Source organism: Plectrocnemia conspersa, unplaced genomic scaffold (assembly GCF_051122295.1).
Source record: "Plectrocnemia conspersa isolate PC_06_02 unplaced genomic scaffold, ASM5112229v1 ptg000013l, whole genome shotgun sequence".
Classification (NCBI taxonomy): Eukaryota; Metazoa; Arthropoda; class Insecta; order Trichoptera; family Polycentropodidae; genus Plectrocnemia; species Plectrocnemia conspersa.
In genome coordinates, this window is record NW_028277177.1 from 1,497,116 (window position 1) to 1,519,266 (window position 22,151).

At 32.7% G+C, this 22,151-nt stretch overlaps 1 protein-coding gene across 1 annotated transcript in view; it reads right to left on the bottom strand.

The window, feature by feature from the left end:
- The window catches only part of oys (lysophospholipid acyltransferase 6), a 30,910-nt gene extending 9,101 nt beyond the window's left edge, over window positions 1–21,809 (bottom strand). The window contains exon 1 of the mRNA XM_088202191.1: window positions 21,668–21,809. Coding sequence (XP_088058317.1) covers window positions 21,668–21,751 — 84 coding nt within the window. The 5' untranslated portion in view covers window positions 21,752–21,809. The remainder of the gene's footprint in view (window positions 1–21,667) is intronic.
- Between the last annotated feature and the right edge of the window lie 342 nt (window positions 21,810–22,151).

The window sequence follows — 22,151 nt, forward strand, 5'->3', positions numbered from 1 at the left end:
CTCTATATATATAAGAGTGTTTATTAAAGTATATTCAAACCACTTCTGATGTAAGAGTTTTAGTCAAAGTGTATTCAATCCAAATGTTGGTCAATAGGAGTGCGCAAAAACAATTATCACTTCTCAGAAGTAAAAAATTCACGTCAAAAGCAATAAAATTGTGTCGGTGCCGTCGCAGTGGGAACGCTCGGTAACGAGCGTTTTATCATAAAAAATAAAAATGAAAACGTGTTATAAAATGAAAAAATAAAAAACAGTAACTTTGTTAAAAAACATTATAGAGAAATGAGTTAAGAGGACAAAACAATATATAATAGATGTAAAAATTAAATACTCTATTTACAATTTTTTATATATAATACATATATAGTGTCTAATATTTTATTTCCCAGTTTCTTGGCATGAGTCATTAATCTGGATAACTATTTAATTTATTTACTTATCATCCTTTTTATTTTTTGAGGGCAAAAAAACCCGCGTTTCAATCATTAACTAGCGATTTTTTTAAAAGTTATTTTATGTTATTTAATGTTTTTTAATTAACGGATTAGAATGATTTTGATTTATTTTGTGGTAATTAACGTTTAGTTTATCGAAGTGGTCGCGTAAAGTATCCACTTTATGAATGTTTGAGTTGCGGACAAGCCATTGCGCATTTGTCGCCATTCTTAGCGAAATATTTTGTTGCGTTTGTAACGATTTGAAATATAATACATAAATCTACCTAATTCTTGCGGTTTTTTCCGGACAGTTAGTCAGCCCGACCCACCACCTTGTTTTAAAATAGCGGCTATTTATTAAAATAAAATAATCCTAACTCCGCTTAACAAAATATAATACTAAACAAAAAGTAAAGATGGTAAAAAAAATAAAATAAAAAATAAAACAAAATTAAAATTATATAATTTTATTACAAAAAATCGTAATATTGCTTTCAAAATATTAGAGCAAAATATATTAATTTTTTTAATATAAATTTCACATAAATCTCTAGTCTTTTTCGAGTTTTTATTAATTGTGGTGTGTGTTTTATATTTAATTTAATTAAATACTAAAATATATATATATGTAAAAAAAATAGTATTTTCTAAAAACAGCTATGTATGTCATTATTTGTTGAAAATCTGGTTATTGGTATTAAATATCTCACTATAATACAAAAGCAAGGTAAAAACAACTTCAAACCTGATTTTTCGGCTTATACATTATACGTTTGACACGTTCCACTAAAATATAAAATCTTAACGCTCGTCACGAAGCTTATTATCAAACAAAATTTTATCCAACGCTTCATGAAGAAATATTCGTTTTCCACACTATTTGCTTTCTTATGCAAAGCGAAGTGCAACGAAACAGAACTATATCACCTGGTGGTTGAACGAACCGATTAGGGTCAAATCTTCCAAAGAGGTCTTTCAAAATCGATGTCCTCCTATGAAAGTATCTTTGAATCTCTCATTCATACTACTTCTGATAACGTCGAGCGTATGATAACCCAACACAAAAGCTATCTTCTCGATTCAAAGCAAAGAAAGAAAACCGTTAAGATATGTCGTGACTCACGAATACTGTGCAATAATAACTCGATCGGTGCGAATTGCAATTTGACACATCGTGGCACTGATTTATTAGCTCGCACACGCTGACACCGTACATAATAATTACTACTTCGAGCGTTATAGTTAATCATTAGCAAAATGACCATAGAACTTATGATTTAAATTCTGGGTCAGTAAAAAGTTTGTATTAACAATGAAAACGTATCCATTTTCTATTATGATTTACTTTTAAAGCCCCGAGATTTTCCGGTAAAATAGAAAAAATACAGAAACGAGTTTTTTCTGCTCGTTTCGTCATTGTCAATATTTTAACCATTTGTTTGCAAATGAACTGAAAAAAAGTAGTATCCAATTGTAAAAAACGTGTATTATATTATTAAAACTGTCCAAAACAGGTAATATACGAATTCTATTTAACTTTGTTGAAGATGTAATGTTTTACATAAAAAATATTTTAACGGTATAATGTTTTTTATTCATTTCCATAGCAAAAGCCATTAACCTGGTTATCGATTTGTTCCACTAATATCATCTTATGTTTTTATAGAAGAGATAGATTATTAGTTTGAATAATATTCATTATTTATTGTTGTTATCAGGTAAGTAAACAAAATATTAGAGTATCTCGACTTTTTTTCTAGAGCATAATAAGCAATTTTCGAAGAGTCATATAAAAAAGAATATGCTTCGTTATAAAATAAGATTAAATCCAGTCATTGATTCAGTACAACTGTCAACAAATTAGTGCTGTTTCTTTAAGACAATACGTAGTTTTACAAAAGCCATTAAATGTGAAAAAAAACCAATGGATATGTGTTCCATGCTAATACAAAAAATCGTAGTAGCAGGACAATAGAACTTCATCTATCATGCTGACGCAAATAACGAAGCAATGCGTACTTTTAAATAACCGTACCACAAAAATATTAAAAAATAAAAATATATAGCAGGGGCGTTAGTCTCCTCCCCTGTATAATCAAAACAAAAGCAAAACTACTAATAAGAAAACACGTTTCAATACCTTATAAAATGTAAAAAATAAAAAATTGAATTTAGTTTTTAAAATAAATGACAAAAGATAATATTATCGGATAGTCAAAAAAAAAACAAATGAAGTAAATTAAAAAAAACAGATATGAAGTTTTGGGTACCGATCTGAAACAGTAATAATATTTGTAGCAAACAAGATGAAATTCAATAAGAAAAACTACAGTAGACCCCAAATAACACTGTAAATTGGGGATGTGCTATTTGGGTGCGTGTAGTTGGGGAGCTAGAAAATACTCATACAATTTTTGCAATACGTACATACGAATCAAGCGCGTGTGGTAAGATAAGTATCCTACCTCTGGCTCGCTCACACATAAAGTAACGGGCACTCAAATTTACCGTGTTATTGGGGGGTCTTATGATAATGAATGTTTGTTTCATTGAAAGAACACAATTGGGAAAATTGTGTTTTAAAAATAATGTCATCTGAATGTTCACCATCCCGCCGCTGGCATTTCTTAAAACTAGCATTTGAAAGACTTTAAGCGCGTGGGATATCTTTTGACGAATATTCGTCCTTATTTGGGTTATTGTGGCTGGATTAATCAAGTACACACAACTCATTAAAAAGTCAAGAAATATCAGTTTGTCTTACGAAACATTTCCTTCACCATCGGTATAGTAAAATTGGATGTATGGCAGATAGCTCAATTTTGCACCAATTGGATGTTATATGTGTGTAGTTTCAAGCCTAGTTTTAAAATTCGACGCAAAAATCATATTGGTATTGCTATAGCAGCAGAACGCTTGTGAGTCGACAAGGGAAGGGGTTAATAAGCAAAATTGTTGAATACGGAGCAAGGAAACTCCTAATGATGAGAGACCATTACATGTCCAAAAAGTGATTGGGGTGCGCATTGTGGTCAAGCGGCGTCATTGTGCCTTACTTTTTTTTTAAATATGAGTCATTTTTGAAAAATATGTTTTGTGTAAAAAGTCCCATGGTCACATTACTTCACGTTTCGGTGACATCAACTGGCCGCCCAGATCATGCGATTTACAGCCGTTAGATTTTTTTGTGGGGTTACCAAAGAGTCGTGTACACGCCGACAAATCCGTAACGCGTAGCACCTAAAAACCAACATCTGAAATGTACGAAATCATCGAAAATTACGTAGAAGGGATCTGTTGCTGCAAATGGTCATAAGACGGCCGTTTAATTTATGTTCGATTAATAAAAAAATCTGAAGATATCATTAAATTTGTGTTTTTTTAAAGTTCGGAAACTGAAGTTAGATCACTTTTTATAAATAATGTAGCTGGCGAAATTGAGAACAATGCTGATTCACGACCTTAAGCGTTTAGTTGGTGTTCCATATTTAATCATGTTTCGGTGATTTAACAGCATACTAATCATGAAATTATATGGAGAGGAATCTTGAACGAGATCTGAAAAACGACACCTTTTTGTTATGGTATTGGAGTGGAATAGAATGGATTCCATGAAACGCGAGACACACTGACATTAATATGTTATTCTTCAATAACTAGACTGCAATTATCTAGTTTCAAATACTTGCTAGACACGGTGGAAAAAGGAAGGAAGAGAACTACGAAAACCAAAAATTGGGTCGAACGGGTAATGATAAAATATAGCGTTTAATAAAGAGAGTATGTATATGATACTGAGATATTCAGTTTTAAATCACAGATTAATACCAAGCGGCTTTTATTTTAGCTCTATAGCAACTAGCGATACACATATCAGTCAGATAACATTGTGGAGCACCTCAAACCGACAATTTTCTCTCATTATTCCAGCAGAACGTCGCCAACTAATTATTGCTATATTTATTTCAATAAGTAATCGCTTTCGTCTGCTCTTTTGCCCCGCCCTAGATTACTGTTGGTACCCAGACGCGAGTTGACCGTGTCATCCTTTGAAAGCCCGCACGTTTACAACAGGAAGTGTTGAGTTACGTTATTTACATGAGGCGATGATGGCTACGGGTGACAGGCGGCGATAACCACTGCGCAACGTTCGCATCGATGGCTTTAATCGTAGTAGACCGCAAAGGTCTCGACCCATCTATCAGATAGAAGAATCGACAGAATCACCCGTGTCGTGTGCCGTTAACCGTAGGCGCGATTCGACCTCTAGAGTTCACCAAAGAGCAGTACCCACTGCAAGATGTATACGCATACCTCGACACGCATCACCGCTCGCATCGCCACGGAACGATGCAGTTTTAGCGCGTAGCATATCCACAATTAAACGGAAATTTAATCCGGGTTAACTGTTCAAGATTAAATATTTCATATACCTGTCATGTTCTCCACCCATCCACTTCAGTGCATGGTTAAACTAATGACTGACTAACTGGATTTTGGCAGTTCATCAAATATCTTCAGTATGACAAAAGCATCAACACATTTAAATAATTCGTGATAAAAGACCACAGGTTAACAAACTTTTGAGAAAAAAATCATATATAAGACAGACGAGCAGACTTTCCACTTCAATGATTAAATTTTGGTCAAAGCCAGTCGCCACTTGGAGCCACCAGGAATTAGCTCGAACTTTGTTACGACATGTACGAAGCAGAGATATTAACGGAAAACTAAATATTATACTTAGTAGCAAATTATATTTAAATAACATTAAAAAAAGACTAGCAATAAGCTTCAATAATCAATCATAATTAAAAGATTGATGTTTGCGGAACACTTATCTTCAACATTAATTTAGAGCTACAGATCGCAGATCATCTTGTTTACACTGGAACACAAAAACATCTCGGTTATCTCGACAAGTTAATTCGGCTAATTTTGACACATTTATTTATTTATTTGTATTAGATATTATTTAATAAGTTGTTAACATAACATAACAACACACTTATCAGTCAGAACGTGCTGTGCTTTAGTTATCGAGTGTTTATTAACAATAATCGCATAGTACGGTAAATTGGCAATGAAACAATGACCTATTGTGTATTTTACGGTCATTTACTTTTCAATATCGGTGTGAAATCTAACGTGTCAAACACAATGCTCGTTTATGTAATGATTTCGCAAATTAAATGGGTTAACGGAATCGAATGTACGTTATAAATAACGTTATATATAAAATCACTTTAATGTTATATAGTAGAGGATTAAAAAAATATATTATTTATGATCAGTACATAAAGAAAAAGTCATAAAAAATGAATTAAATAATACGAATCGGACCAGCTCTTCGTATCTGACACTAAATATACCTATTAAGGAACTAGATGGCAATAGACATGCGATCGTGACTCAAAACTGAAATTCATTGAGAATAGTCGAATTGTCAACAGCAGCTTTCAGTAGTTTGAAGAAATGCTTTGCAACATACAACATTTTGCGAAAACTTAAATATAGGCGTGATACAATAATGTATAATATCCTCATACAAATGATCTAAATAATCTTTCCTGAATTTTTTTATTAAGAGTGAATATTTTATTAATCAGGGATTCCAAATTATATATCATGATTCAAGAATGCTGCTATCTAAAGTGGCAATAAAGATTCGAATAAATAACGAATCGTTAAAGTGAAACGTAATATCATAATAAACATATCTTGTAAGATTTTTCGCATACACCGTTTACGTGTAGAGAGAATCTTCATTTGGTTTTGGGACAATAAAGACCTTCGGTACTATCGGTATTAAAAAATGAATTACCATAATATTTTTTCTCAAATATGTAAATTTTATTTGCTGAAAACGATAGTTCCATGGCTTAGAACGACGATTCCCATATTGTTTAAAAGTAGTTAGTTATTCTAAAATAAATATTAAATTAATAAATCACATCTCCAGCACATAAATGTTTTTAGAAAAAAATATGTCACATTTTAAACAGACAGATTTACAATTTTTCACACTTCAATCTGAAAATCGTAACTGGTATAAAAATTTAGGAGTCATTCAGAAGCGTTTGATCAAAGACGATGATTTTCTAGACTTATTGTTTTAAAAGAAGAAAGATTTGTCGCCAGTATTTTCAAAAATATTTTTTCCGACAATAGTGAAGAAATAAATGGGACAAAAAGGTTTTTGTATATAGCCGTCTTATTGAATTTTATTAGTACTCGTAGACAACACAATAAAGGATCAGCGTATTAAATATTTTTAGAAGTACCTGAATGTAAGGAAGATTGTTAAAAAGCTCCTTATTGTTTGAAACACGAAATATATATAATTTTTTATGTAGGAAGCACTGTAAATCAGACAGCTGTCAATAATCACGCTTGTTCAAAGTGTCGTCGTTGCAACTTTTTCTGGAGGGGAGGGGGGGGGCAAAAATGGGTTAGTCATTATTGATCGTTATTATAGTCGAATTTTGACCTGCTTGTATATTATATTTCCACAAAAAAATGAAGACGATAATAGTTACTACATCTTTATTCAATATAAATTCATTCAGTTGGACTTTGACAATTTTTTATCGATTTTTTTTTATTACCAATTCATAAAAAATAAAAAGAATCTCAATACCGAAAAGTGCAGACGAAAAAAACTACTCTTTATTTGAAAAAGACGCGCGCTAGACAATACACTCTGCCCTGCGCACATTACTATTGTTCTTTGACTCTTACGTTAACGATCGCCGGAGTAACCATCTGGACCGTTTCTAACCCTTTATTCACGGATGACACTTATAGAAGTCAGTATGCATTGGGCACCTAAAAGTGTCATGAATCTTTGAGCCTTGTAATATGATTTTTTGTATAATTTAAGGTTGAAAATTTACTTACACTTTAATTTATTGAAATAATATTTAAATAATCTGGCTGCAAAGTCACACCCCTTTAATCCCAAAACCTGAAAGATCATCTGAACAATCGAGGTCTAAGACTTTTCAAAATCAGTATATACTACGTCTACTTGTATTTCTGCATCCTGAGATTTTGTCACTGTTCTGGCCAAAAGCAAATATTATTGACAATGGAAGGAGTGGAAGGAAAAGCAAGATGTTAGTCAACAAAACCATGGATAATTATTTCGAATACTGCGACTTGTGTTTATTTTTGACGCAAAAGCTGTGACCATTTTTATGAGAACTATTGTTTTTACGGATTAAATATCATGCGTTTTAAAAAGTTTGCTATTTAATCGATCGAATGATTGTGACCTTGTTTAGTAAAAAAATATGTTTATAACCAAAATAAATCACATAAAAATAGTTGATAACAAGTGATAATTGTGTTTGCGCAACGATTGCATCGACTATTAGTGAACTTTGTCACAAAGTAACGAATCAAAGAAACATTAGTGACCTTTTTATATCGTTCAAAGTTGCTAAACACTTGACTAAAAAATAATATTTTTTTATAAGAGAACATCGATAAGTATTTTATTTTGTCCTCCCCCCTTTCGACATTTTAAGCAAAATGTCGTAACCTTTGCACACACGATTACAAAGCTCCAAACACTAGAGATAATCGTCAGATTTTTTCGTGTCATACCAATTTAAATAAACATGTGTTATAAATCTAAGAGAAATCGTCTCAAATGACATTTATTTATTTAGATAAGCACACACGTGTGTTGCGTTATAACTGATTTAGTAATCAAATACATAAAAAAGTTCACTTTCTGTTTAGTTGCAGCAACTCATAATTGTATGATGCAAAAAAAATGCGCTGGCGTCACGCCTCGCAGAAACTCATCGGCGACAATTTTAGACTAAAATCACAAATGATTCGAAGAAGAAACTCGTTCCCCTACCGAACTATAAATACTATATGTACATAATAAGTCGATCGTCGAACGCCTACCGTTAAATTCCCAACCACAACCGATCATCTACGGATATATTAATGTAAAAGTGCACTTATCGAATGTTTACTAAAATTATGGCGTGATCAAGTTGAGATTCTAAAAAAGACGCAGTCGTGAGAGAGAGACGTATATTGTTTTACTAGGCAAACAGACACCGGATCGGTTCGAACCGGTTTTCCAAATTCGCCTATGTGTGGTCATCGGTTTCGTTCCTTCGAAAATATTTCCAACGCTCGGCACTCTGCCAATCTCCTTCCGTAACGTGAGCCGAGTGTTGGGAACCGGTGAGTCGAATAATCAAGGGCGAAACGCTCAATTGATCCAGAATGAAAACAACGGGGAATCCACAAACATTTCTATAAAAATAGACAATTGAGCTTTGATTTAGGAGCGATTAAAATTCAACAGTGGTACGTTGAGTAATAAAAATAGTCAGTTGTTTCACAACTTTTTCTTTGTCAAGATTCATATGCTTTATCCAGAATCTTAGGACATTATTTTTTTGGGAGGACCTTCACTTCGCTCTTTAGTCGGAATTTTCATTTTACGATCCGGTAACTCGGATATATCATCGAATAATTTAATGTTTTGCTTTTGAATTACATGAATACGTATTATGGTATCGTTTTCTACTCACAGTCCAAAGAATACGAAGTATTCAAATTTCTCTCTTACTCACCGTATAAGAATGTGGATAGTTTTAATATCGAGATCAGTCTCTCATTAAACTTTCTAGAATCGCTCCATAGTTTTCTGAGATACGTCTTAGCATTATTCGCCATACAAATATCTGAGGTCTAACCAAAATTAAACTTCAGCAACTCTCTTCAATGATTTTCAATATATAATGTAGTATTATCCTTATGTTGCTAAGAAAATATTATAATTAAGACTTGAAAATGATACTATGAGTAGCGTCTAAGAAATAAATTCAGATATTATACTAGAAATAAATTCAGATATATTACTATATAAATTCTAGTAACTTTAACGAGAAAAGAAGAAAAATGCAGTCGTGCAAGAGAATAGGACCTTTATGATTTGTTATGAGCATTTAGCTTTTTTGATGCCAAGGTTCAAAAAAGCTAAATGCTTCAGGGCTTAATTTTGACGAAACTATTGTAAACGATCCATTTTTAATCGTACGTTTTTGTTGAGGGAAAAAAACGTAGATCATATAAAATAACACCGAATTGTTTGGTTTTCTTTGACCCAATTGTCAAGTTTTGTAAGTTTTCAAACTGTTTAAAGTGTTCCAAAACTGCTTTATTAGTTATAAGCCTTCAACAAAAAAGGTCGCTCTAATTTCGTCTTCGGCGCGATTTTTTTAGAACCACCACTTTAAAATTTAGGAAAAAAACATTATTATGCTTTAACAAAATGATTCGTGACGATAACATGTCCACGCTTTTCGAAATCAGATAATAATTACTCCTTAGGAAGTAATGAAAACATAGATTTTTGGTCGTCGCCGAAACACCGGGGCTTCGCCCCTGGCTGATCAAGTTCAAATATATAGCATCCTCAAGAGAGTGACTCCCATCGGTGCTCCCAGAGACTACTACCTATAGAATTGCATCTACGGAGAGAGGTCCCACAGCTCCAGAAGCCACATCGCCGATCATTTAAAAATTAAATAGCTTTTTCTGGGTTATATATTCTTTTTTTAAATTAAATTTTATTTCAAACATCATACATGCGTCACATTCATTAAGTTCTTAAAACCATTCATATTCATAAACCGCTTTTATTCAGCGTTTTAGGAAAAGTTTTCATAGAACGCGTTAATGAATATCCATATGTTGTGCTTAGTGTCTTCTCAAGAATTTATTGAGAAATTAAACATTTTTTATTACATAAGCAAATATTTTTAAAAAGTTTACATCCACTGCTCTTTTTATAACGATGCATGCCTTATATGCATACTTCATGTGCATTCATGCCTAATATACATACTTCTTAAAAGGTGATTGCGATTTATTTATAACCGATGCTAGTTAAAGTAATAACTCTAACCGGCCAGCGGCTTTATCTTTGCTTTCGTGATCTACGCACCCGCTCCTGATCTAGGGCTATTTTTCTTTTTCGATAACCCAAAAAGCTTTTTTATATTATTTTTGTAAAGTAGCAACAGCTGTTATTGACGTTTGTCTTACTATTATTATTGATAGTTAATTTTTTGTTAAAACAATTGAAAAATATCAATTCTGAGCTAAGCTCGAAATTTCAACAAGATGTTATTAATCAAATATTTGCAAAATCCAAAATCTTTCACCAGTCAAAAAAAGAATGACTTCTTTAGTTATTCTTTAAAACCCTCGCGACTCTATTAAATCGTTAAAATCCACTTAATAAATTGAAAATTTATCATTAGCGCAACAAATAGAGAAAAAATCATTTTAGTCTTACAGAGAGTACTGTAAGAAAATCAACATCTTACTGATTAATATAGAAGGAATTCAAAATATTTTAACAGACGAGTAAGAGAGCAAATAATTGAGAGCCTATTTGAAGTCTTGTTGTCGATTAAACCAAGATCAACACAAAACAAGAGGATTTTTTCCACGGCCGAAATTTTTGTTGAAAAAAACGTTTCAAGGATGTTTGATTCTACATTAGATGGCATGTGTTTTTAAAAGGTTATTTTAAGAATAATATGTAATAATGTTTCTGCCCTACTTTACTGTATTACATATATTTTTCATTCATTAGAATTTCTCGAGAAATCTCGAGAAATCAGAATGCCTAGCTGTACTGTAGATAATACACTGAATGTGGTGTCAATAAGACGAGCAACTGTCCATGCAGCTGGTGGCACCCACGCTTCTGAAGTAATTTTTATTGAGGTATTTCAAAGAGCGATTTTTTAGGACCACAGTCGACAAAACAAACAAAGTGATTATTTATATCTATTGAAAATTTCTTAAAACCGTTGGACCTTACTTTGACAATAAGAGTCTGATACAGATCTTATCAGAGTCTGATAAGATCTGTATTAGACAAACGCTAAAAGTCTGATTTCGCTCTGCATTATTAAGAGGATCAAGGACTGGAAGGTACATTGAACTCAAGTGCATTGTATAAGCCAGAGCACTACTGTACAATAAATAAATCAATATTCATGGAGAAATTCAGTTATTTTTCGAGAAAGTTCATTAACAATATATTATAATTAAAGTATAGGTGAAAATAAATATCCATTCTACATAAACAATCACGTAAAAAAGAGTTTCGACTTATTCCGTATATATTATGTGGTTGTAAATAATTTAAAAATTATATATAGTCCAAAATCAGCCTTAAATTGGTTCAAATTTTTTATATATCACAGTATTTAACATACGATTAAATATTATTATGTTTCATAATATTTTTATATGGGAAGAATCTGTGTTCCGGAAGCAATTGTTAAATAATTGTACCAAACGGTCAGTCATACCACCGATAATATCGTTTATAACAACAAACCTCGAAACTAGAGTTACCGATAGTTGTATTAGAAAACATCTCAAATTCGCCTCTAAAGCATCCGCAATAAACTTTGAATCTGGAAGCTAAGAAGTCATTGTAGATTTAGACCAGTGGTGCCCAACTGAAATTCCTTGGTGGGCCAAATAAAATAATGCATGTCTTTGCATATTTTACAACTTAATAATAATATGATTGTAAGCTGTTATTTAAAATAAATAACACACATACATATTTTACAATTTAATAATAATATGATTGTAAGCTGTTATTTAAAATAAACAAAAAGCTTACAATTAAGATATAATATTTTATTATTTTTTAAAATCGTTCGTTAAAAACATTTATTTTTTATTATATAATAATTATTTGGTTTAAAAATGTAAAACATATAGAAATTTCAAAATCTACAAGTGGGCCACTTGTGGCCCGCCGGACACGGTTTGGCCATCGCTGATTTAGACCTTCCTCGAAACCTTCACAACGTAAAATGATAACATTTCATCGAGAATTACAGCACTACATTAACTTTCAACACACAAGATCAAGCATATGCGGGAGATGAGTGTCGTGTCATCTGCGTGTAATAGTCCCGACAACTTTCTCCGTTTCAATTATCCAACGCTCGGCATTTATGTTGAAAATATAGAGGGGAGAGTAGATATTATTCAACGTACAACTAAGACTCTTCCGGTATTGCGTCTAATTTGAACCGCGCAATAAAAACGATTAGTAGTCAACACGAGTACTTAAATGTATTATTTCATAACAGTTTGAGGGCCTCTAAACAATATTGACCGCGCATTAGAAACGATTAGTATTCAAAGCGAGTGCATTTACATATAAAAAAAAATGAGATGAGCCACAAATAAGTTTTGTCATGGTATTCAACTTGAAACTTGTACAGGAGCAACTTTTGTTTACTTTTGATTTTGTGCGTAATCGCGGTTAACTTTTAGTTCGCGGACTAAGAGTGCAGTGACCGCAAACAAACGAATATTCGTCCAATTGAACATCCGATTGTAACAGCGCGACACATCACAGTCAAACCGATTAGAACGAGTTAATTTTTTTTTGTTTCTTCAAGGTCTGGCGTTCGTTTCATTACCGGAATAAAATATGTTCGAATGTGAGGTTCATATTATATTTCCGTCTTGTTTGTTTATAAATGGACTATAAATAAGCTGCAGTCCAGCGCCTCCCGAAAAGGAGGCGAAATTCGAAAATAGACAACGCGACGCGTGGACAGTCGTCACGTATTTGACACTATTCCGTTTCCAGTCAACGAGTGAGGTTGACGATCAACAAAAGGTGTAGTTGAAATAATAACGTCTCCAATTAGCGTCTATTGGCACTTAAATGGTCACTGCGCAACGCGTTAAACGTATGTGCATAATATAAAATAGCACTCGTGTTTAGATAATATGAAACGTTTAGAACGAGGGTCGGAAACCACAATCTACTGTGAGGTAGACTTAAGGTGAACTTATGAAGCCGATTAAAACATTCACGTGTAATTTGCATACAAACATAAAGCTTTTATCAGCAATATACCATAGCTATGGTCGCTCAGCTTAACAAGTGCGCATTCCTCAACGAATTGAACTGCAAAGACAAGAGATCCGCATCATTTGAAAAGCTTACACATAGTATATTAGGTCATTACGTCAAACGAAAAAAATCAATGTGTTCCAGCAATCAGTAAAATAACTTTTAAACCATAACCTGACAAAAACTTTTTTTATTGAATCCACTCAATTTATTTAATCACAAAAATTATTTGTATATAATTATAATTTTAGGGTATACCCTGCACCCGCTCCAGATGTTGGGACCACTACCTGACTATCCTTGAAAATATTATTTAGGTAATTGTCTTATAACGTCAAAAGAAATAAAATCGTGCCGACACGATTTTATTTCTTTTGACGTGGATTTTTGACTTCTGAGAAGTGACAATACTATTGACCAAAATTCGATTTGAATATACTGTAACCAATACTCTCGTATCGGAAGTAGGTAGTAATAACGGTAAGGATAGCAGGATCATATTTTTAAAACATAGTATAAATTATATATTAAAATATTCAATGACATATCCATATTCTGCAAATTAACACTTTTCCTATTTAATTATTTTAAATAACTGATGCGTTGAGCCTTTGTGCTGGCTTCTGTATAGTTAATCTTGGACCTGCTTTGATTGGCAGCCCTAACATCCTCACTAAAAACCCGTCCGTATATTCAATATCAAAATTCCTGGAACGAATTTTTTAGAACCACAAATGTAGGTTTTTGACTTGCGAGTTAATGATATAATACAACACAAAACGGACTCAAGTTTTTTAAGAACAATCTAAAACGGATCGTACCATAGAAATACTTGAGCGACGACTTAAATACAAATGTACTACATGTACTAATATAAGTTGTCTGTCCTTATTGGTAAAATTACCACCCGGTCGATACAATAAATGACTTGGAATGACGCTCATGCGAATTTAGCATGATGTTGATTGTTATTTTATTTATTTGAAAATCTTGGAGATATGATGATTTTTGGAGAGATTTATAATGCATTTTTAAGACAAAACTATTATGCAAAAAAAAAAAGAGCCGAACCTTGATTTTTGAAATTCCAGAAATTGTCAATGTAAATATTCATTACAAGGACCTTTCGAACTCCTGCCATTCAAAAGCGAATAAGAATTTGATTCATAAGCACTAGTTCAATTATGTCAATCATCATGCCTACTGCGAAATTCAATGTCATATAATTTATGCCATAATTTAATCGTTCGATTGTTGAAGGACGATAGTCATTATTTACTATTATTCAACACGCAAAAAACTAAACTGTAAATTGTTGTACACCTGTACCGTGCAGATTAAAAATTCGAGTGGTGAGCTATTTGCGATAAGAGAGGCCAGTTGCGTGTTTTACAAAAATGTCAATTATTTCAATTTCATATAATATGACTGAAAACATCAAGTTTTAGTGGCAATGTATTAGTACTTAGTACCAATATAATACCCCTCGAGGAATCTCTCCCAAGCGATGAATTTCAATTCCAAAATTACTTTAATTTATAAAAATATTTTTATCACATCACGCAAGCTAATTGAGTAATGTAAATTTACGTCTTTATCTCGCGAATTCTCTAGCGCCATGTTTGCCAAAGATTTAACTCTCGAGATAAACGCCGTGCGTCGGGATCGATCAGGAATAGTCCATTTTTAACGATAATTTCAATCGAAAATAATTTCCTCCGTCGCGACTGGTCTTATCTTCACTGGCGAAGAATGCGATCTTTTTATGAGCGAGCAGCGAAATGAAAATCGTGTGCAGAGATAATTTCTAAAGCTACGTATGATGAATAAGATATATGTATTTCTCTTAATTTGCCACTATACGATTATTTTCATTTATTAAAAAAAATGAAGCGTTCGTTACGAAACCTTGAAATTACACAATACAGGAAATGAGACTATTGTTATTTACACACATATGTATAATGCTTGTGGTTTTAGTGACTTATAATGAGTTAATTCATATACTATGTTTATGATGTCATAACAAGACAGTAAAAAATAATATGCATTTAAATTAGCAACCGATAATGAAAAAAAGTTATCGGTGATTATATCGAGGAAAACTATAATTGATCAAATTGATAACAAATTTAACAATAGGTCAATTGCAAGTAACTAAACTATGTTTTGTACTAAAAAGTAGATTGCGACAACAAAATCGTGGTAGGTTTTCATTGAAAGCTGTAATTGGTGTAAACATTTCGACGAATCCAATATACGAGATTTAACAAGTGGGTCATTGCTTCAATATTTAATCATGCCGATAGATAACAACTAGTCAAAGTAAATTTTTCGATATTAGCGAGATATTTATCAATTCTAATGTAAATACACCTTTGTCGTATATCTATTTTCCACAAAATAAACACTAACCTGAATTTGTCAAATTTCAAAAAAAGTCATGTCTCAAATTTTAAGAATAATATACTTCAAAATAATCTAATAGGGCATATTTTTTATTCATGTTAGTTTTTCCTTCTATCTTTGTGGCAAATAACATATGTTGTAATTTCAAGCGAAGTATTGCATACAGCTGTCTTAAATATTCATATAAATGATAACATTGACTAAAATAAAAATATATGCCACCAAAAATATATTATTTATTTATTTAGATTATATTAACACCATCAACAGGTTACTCCAATGCGTCACGATGGTCAAAAACATTAATTGTATTATTTAATACACGCAAAAAATATACATAAAATAATAAAATAAATGATATGAACTGGACCAGCTCATCGTAGCTAACACTAAACAGGTCAATGTGCAATGCCAGCGTATTAAGGAGCCGGATGGCCACAGCCACAGACGAATCGGCAAGTGCGAACGTCCTAGCACCAACTTACCTCAAAAGAGGACGCGATCATGATTCTCTAAGACGTTCTGGACCCAAAACAATAGCTGGATTATCGACAACACCCTTCAGTGCTTAGCGACATACAACTTTCTGCGAAAACTCAGCGAATCGTATCACAACGCTCCTAAGAGAAAGGCGCTGGGATATAAGAACGGATAATAACAAAATGTCCTTTTGTAAATGTATCTTAAAAACTTTTTTTGAATCTTTTCCACTAAAAGGGAATATTTGGTTATTCGGGGATTCCAAATTATAGATCTCGATTCAAGAATTCTACGAACTAATGTGTCATAGAGGACACGAATAACTGACGGATCGATACATGCGTTCCGCACGCTTACTTCTTCTCACTCACTTTCGTCACTTATAGGGAATGTATCTCACCGTGTGCTAGAAAATCATATTATCTAACTTGTTGTTGACATTTATACGGTAGTAGTTTTCACTGATAACACTATATAGAGCTAATTCAAAAACAAAAAAATGTGACATAACCAGGTGTGTGTTATTCAACTTCGCTTGAATTAAAAAATCGGCTGACTGTGTTCAACTGGTAAAATATATTCCTGCTCTAAGTAATAACTATTTATAACAAGAGATGAGCGCATATAAACGAAATCAATTTTAACTCGATAAGTGTGCGAAACATAGATTCTCTCTTCTCGCATTCAGTCGGTGGGGTATCAAAATTTTCGAAAGCTTAAAGCGCAACATAAGTTATGTATATACAAATTATCAATTATATTATCTGTTTCATTTATTATTAAATTGTAATGTAATTATATCTAAAAACTAATGGATTTTTAATGTTAATGCACAACTAGCTTTATGCTATATTATTCAAATGCAAATTATCCTAGCTGCAGAAATTCACTAGATAAATATTTTTTACAATTATATAAAAAGTAAATACAATATTTATTATCATATTTTTTATCAGGCTAGAACATTTTGAGGCCCCAATAGCGCGCTTATTTTGTTCTATACACGATCCGCCATCCACATTTTATATATTTTTTTAGCTTCAGTTACAGTAAAAAAGCAATGTTACAAATGCGATGTGTGAATTTATGAACGCACAGCGCAAACTGTCGCCGAAAACGACAAATTACTGGTATTAGAGTGAAATTATTATTAATAAAATGCCTCTAATAAAAAGTTGCGACGATTTAATAAACAAAAAATATGGAAAATTAAGATATAATAATAATTCCATAAGTCGACTATCGTCCAAAGTAGTTCAACATTCTTAACTTATTAGTACAAAAGAAAAAAAGGACAAATAAGTGGCAATAAATATCGACATAAATCAGATGACTTTTTTTAGTATGTTTTAATGAAACAAATAGGTATGGTATCTCCATAAAAATGCAGTTTTTGAGCAATTTCTAAAGATAAGATAAAAAAATATCGGAATTTTGCCTGTAAGTGGATATGTCTGCCGTCGTCGAATGTTTTCGGAAAGGAATATCAACACGCAGAGTAATTTGGTAACAATTTGGATAATGGGAATCTATAAAAAATTAAAGCTTCCACTTCACTCTCCGAAAGTAGGCGACAGTTGGCCAAGGACGGGAAATATAATGTGAAAATTCGGGCTTACTTCGGTCGAGCTCGGTTGTCCCCGCGCTAAAATCTCTCGCAAGTTCTCCGAGGTCACCGCGAACGGGAGGTAAACTGGGGGTAATTTTGGTCGAGGCGGCCGACTTCGTCGCCTCCAAAAATTCCCTCGCTTTCCGAAAGTAATACCCGAAGACGCTTCGAGCGCGAGCGGCGAGATACTTCCCCTTTCGCTCTCTCGCGTGACGAGAGAGAGAGATAGAGATGGTTTATCGCAAACTGAGATAGAACGATTCAATTTTAATATGGGCGTCTTCACGATCGCGCCACTGTTTGGTATTTTTGCCCGATCTGGACGGCCAAAATTATTTCACCACTTTAGTTGATTCCATAAGTGCTCTTAGTCAAATATATAATATTATAAGTGCTAAAAAATACAATTATTTAAAGTATTTCTTTAATTGTAGGCCCGAGGAATAGGAATTCCGTGTTGAACGGTCGTGCGAATTTCGCCGCGTAGCGTAAAAAAAAAATTGTATATGTCACAAATTTGCTGTTTTTTATTAAGAAAAAGTATTTGACTAGCATTTTATCATACTCGGTATCGTTTTTTTAAATATGTATATATTTAGTCATTCCAAACAAATTTTTATTTTATTTCATTAGTACGCGATCCACAATTTGACGTTTACTGATTTTACCACGGTAACCATATTATTAAAAAATTACAATCATTACAAAACTGTATTTTAAATTTGACGTTAACATTTCTTTAATTGTAGGCCCGAGGAAGAGGAATTCCGTGTTTAACGGCCGTGCGTAGCGTAATAAAAAAATTTAGCCGCGTAGCGTAAAAAAAAAAAATTGTATATGTCACAAATTTGCTGTTTTATATTAAGAAAAAGTATTTGACTAGCATTTTATCATACCCGGTATCGTTTTTTTTTAAATATGTGTATATTTGGTGATTCTGAACAAATTTTTAGGTCGTAACTTTCGCGACTAAGCCCCGTCCCATTTTTAAGAATAATACATTTTTAAGGTATGCAATGTGTTAAAAACCGCAAAAATCCGCAGTCAATTTTGCATGTATCATAAAGAGAAAGACCTAAGCTATATATTGTATATAAAATCTCAATTCAGCAAATTGACTTTCCATACTTTTCCTTAAAAAATAATAGAAATTATTCATTAGTTGCACACTTGAACGTTTCCTGTTTATTATTTATTAGTGACAGTGAAGCCTCGATTCAACATAAAATGTCTTATTTACTAACATTGATCTATTCCGGTGCATTGCAATCATCCACCATCTCCTTTTTCTCCATTTGGCTTTAATTTTTTTGTGTTTAAAACACGCACGTAGTTATAATACGCGAGGTTGAGAAGCGTGCACGCGTATGAAATTCCCGGCTGTGCGAACGCTATTCGAAAAACTGCGACCTTGACCGACTTCGGTCGAACTTCCACTAGGACAACTTTCGGAGAGTGAAGTGCGGGTATAACAATAATTTTTTGATGTTTATGCCACCTAAGAAATATCTTAAGCTATACTCGATTCAAAAATTTCTCAGTGGATTGTAACTTTCGGTAATATTTAACAAATAAAAAGAGATTTGCGTAACATCTGCATAAAATGTAAAGAAAATTTCCACTAATGGAAACTTCTCTAGCCAGTTAATTTTCGTCTATAATTTGGTTTGAATAAAAATCGATATTATTGTATATTCTTCAATTAGTCATCTACCAATTAATCATCAGCTCTAAGACCTTTTTCACAAAACGTTTACAATTACATATATAAATACAACGATTATATGTGGCTTAAAGAAGGTGTGTATACAGTGATATACTTGCTAAAAAAACAGTTATTAATCAAAGAAACGGGTCTAATTCGCATTTTGAACTGAAGAATAGTGACACTGATAAACGTGAAATACATTTATACCAATGGTATAGTCGGTGACTTATACCCAAAAGATCTGAGTTCGAATACCATATAAACCTTTTATGTTTTACAATTTTTTATCATGTTTCGGATATCGATCATAACATATTGAGTTTTTCTATATTTTTCAAATCTCACAGATGATTAATTCATATTATGTATAAAAAACTTTAATAATGAGCTTCTTCAGTTCAAATAAAATATTATATATGTATAAATACTATGCACTATGTTCGTGGGCAAGGTGGCGAAAGATACAGTAAAGAATATCTTCAAGCAACTGTCTCAAAATTCCGAATGTCGAATGATCTGGTGGGCTCTTCATATATTTCGGAATGGAAGTTATTCATTTAAATCCACGAAGCATTGAATGCGGTGAATTATAAAATTATCTTGCAAATATTTTGATTTTATACTCAGGGATGATTCTGCATCCAATCGTCGTGCCAATATGTGTTTTAAGATGAGATTAAACAATATCGAAACTAAATGAACGAAATAGTATGCAAAGACAAATTAAACCAAGAAGTCGTAAAATGTTTTAGCATTTTTAAATGCTAAAGGAGTAGCGGCAAAATAATAATGTAATTACTGTTAACCTTTTGAGTAGTAAATTAATTTATACACATTTGTTAATCTGTTAGTATCTGAGACTGAATTAATTTTACGTTTTTTTTCATAATTATTTCTGTTGTTATTTATTTATTATTATTTTATAATTTATTTGCAGTAAATTATACAATTTTTTTTGTGATTTTCAACGTTTTATTGCTGATTTATTTTAATACTTTTTTGTATTAGTATGTTTTAATAATTTAATTTACATATTTTTTATATATTATTCGCCTTTGTGGATTGTTTTTATATTAATTCAGAGGCTCTCAATACTCTTTATAAAATTAATAAGAAATATTTTTTGTTATAATCATTCATTTCGTACTATTTCTGTTGTTATTAATTAATAATTATATTATATTGCATTTAAAGTAAATTATAAAAAAATCCGTAGTTCTCAAATTTTTATGACAGCAATGTACAAGCAATTCGGTTTACGGAACAATTATTTTATATATTGCTTATTTAAATTGTTGAAATATTGAAATATATGCGTTATTTTCGCTACACTAATTTATGCAAATTTAACTTCATACAAAAATTGAGCTAAATAGGTCACTAATATCATATCATATAAACTAAAATAGTCTAAGAACACGATATCCTTCTGAATACCTAAGTAATAAACACATTTCCCCCTTTTTATTACTTACATACCATCACCATCTGTCATTCATAATCCCTAATCCTAACACATTTTTTTTATTGGTGTGCGATCCCCAGTTTGACGTTTACTAATTTTAAAACTTCGTTCTAAGACCAGCAAGTAACTACGTTTTAAAACTAACAAAAAAATATTTGAATTTATTTCTTTTGTTAATGAAGAAAATTTTTAGTTTTAAAATAACATTTTTTTGAGCATAACCGGAAACAATTACACATCGATATAAAGTATTGCGATCGAGATGAAATCATCGCTAATTATAATAGATGATCTGCGTATGACAGAATGTAATAATGCGCAATAGGAGAACAATGCGAAACAGCTGATCCGCGAACAGTTTGAGAACCGCAGACGTAAACAAACCGCTGAATGAATGAAACAAACTGTTGCTCGTGGACGTATGAGAGGCCGACGCTGATTCGAAATAGGAATGAAAATAAAGCGAAACGCGAATGGAATGGAACGGAATGGGATGGGACGGGACGGGACGAACGGACGTCGGCGCGCGGAGACGCGGAGATGACAGAAGAAGTCGGATCGAAAAGGGAGGAGCCATGCGTCAGGATACGCCGAGAGGAAAAGGACTCACCAGGTCTATGGGGAAGCCGGTGTAGTCGGCTAGCCACGAGAACGCCTTGCTGCCGTCGTAGGCGTCGATGTTAGCGTACGACATGGCGAAGAGGCGCGCCCTACCTGCGCGACGGTTCGACGCTGACTGAGAGAGCGAGACTAAACATTTAGCGGCGCGCGGCGGGGAAGATGCACGTGCGGGGTGGGGGCGCGCGCACGTGCACGCAGCTTCTTCGAGACCTGTTGGATGGAATGAACTAATTTAAAAAGTTACAATCCGTCCCAAAACTAAGTATATGCACAATAATTGATTGATTGGGACTATTACATATAAAACACGAGCTGAACAAATATATTAATCCAATACTATTTCATTACCCCCCCCCCTCCCCCCGGGTATTATTATAACTTTTGCACACAAAATGTAGTTGCTTTCAAAACCATTGACGTGAATTGATCGATTTTATTATTTTTTATAAATATAAAAATAGCTGACTCTCCAA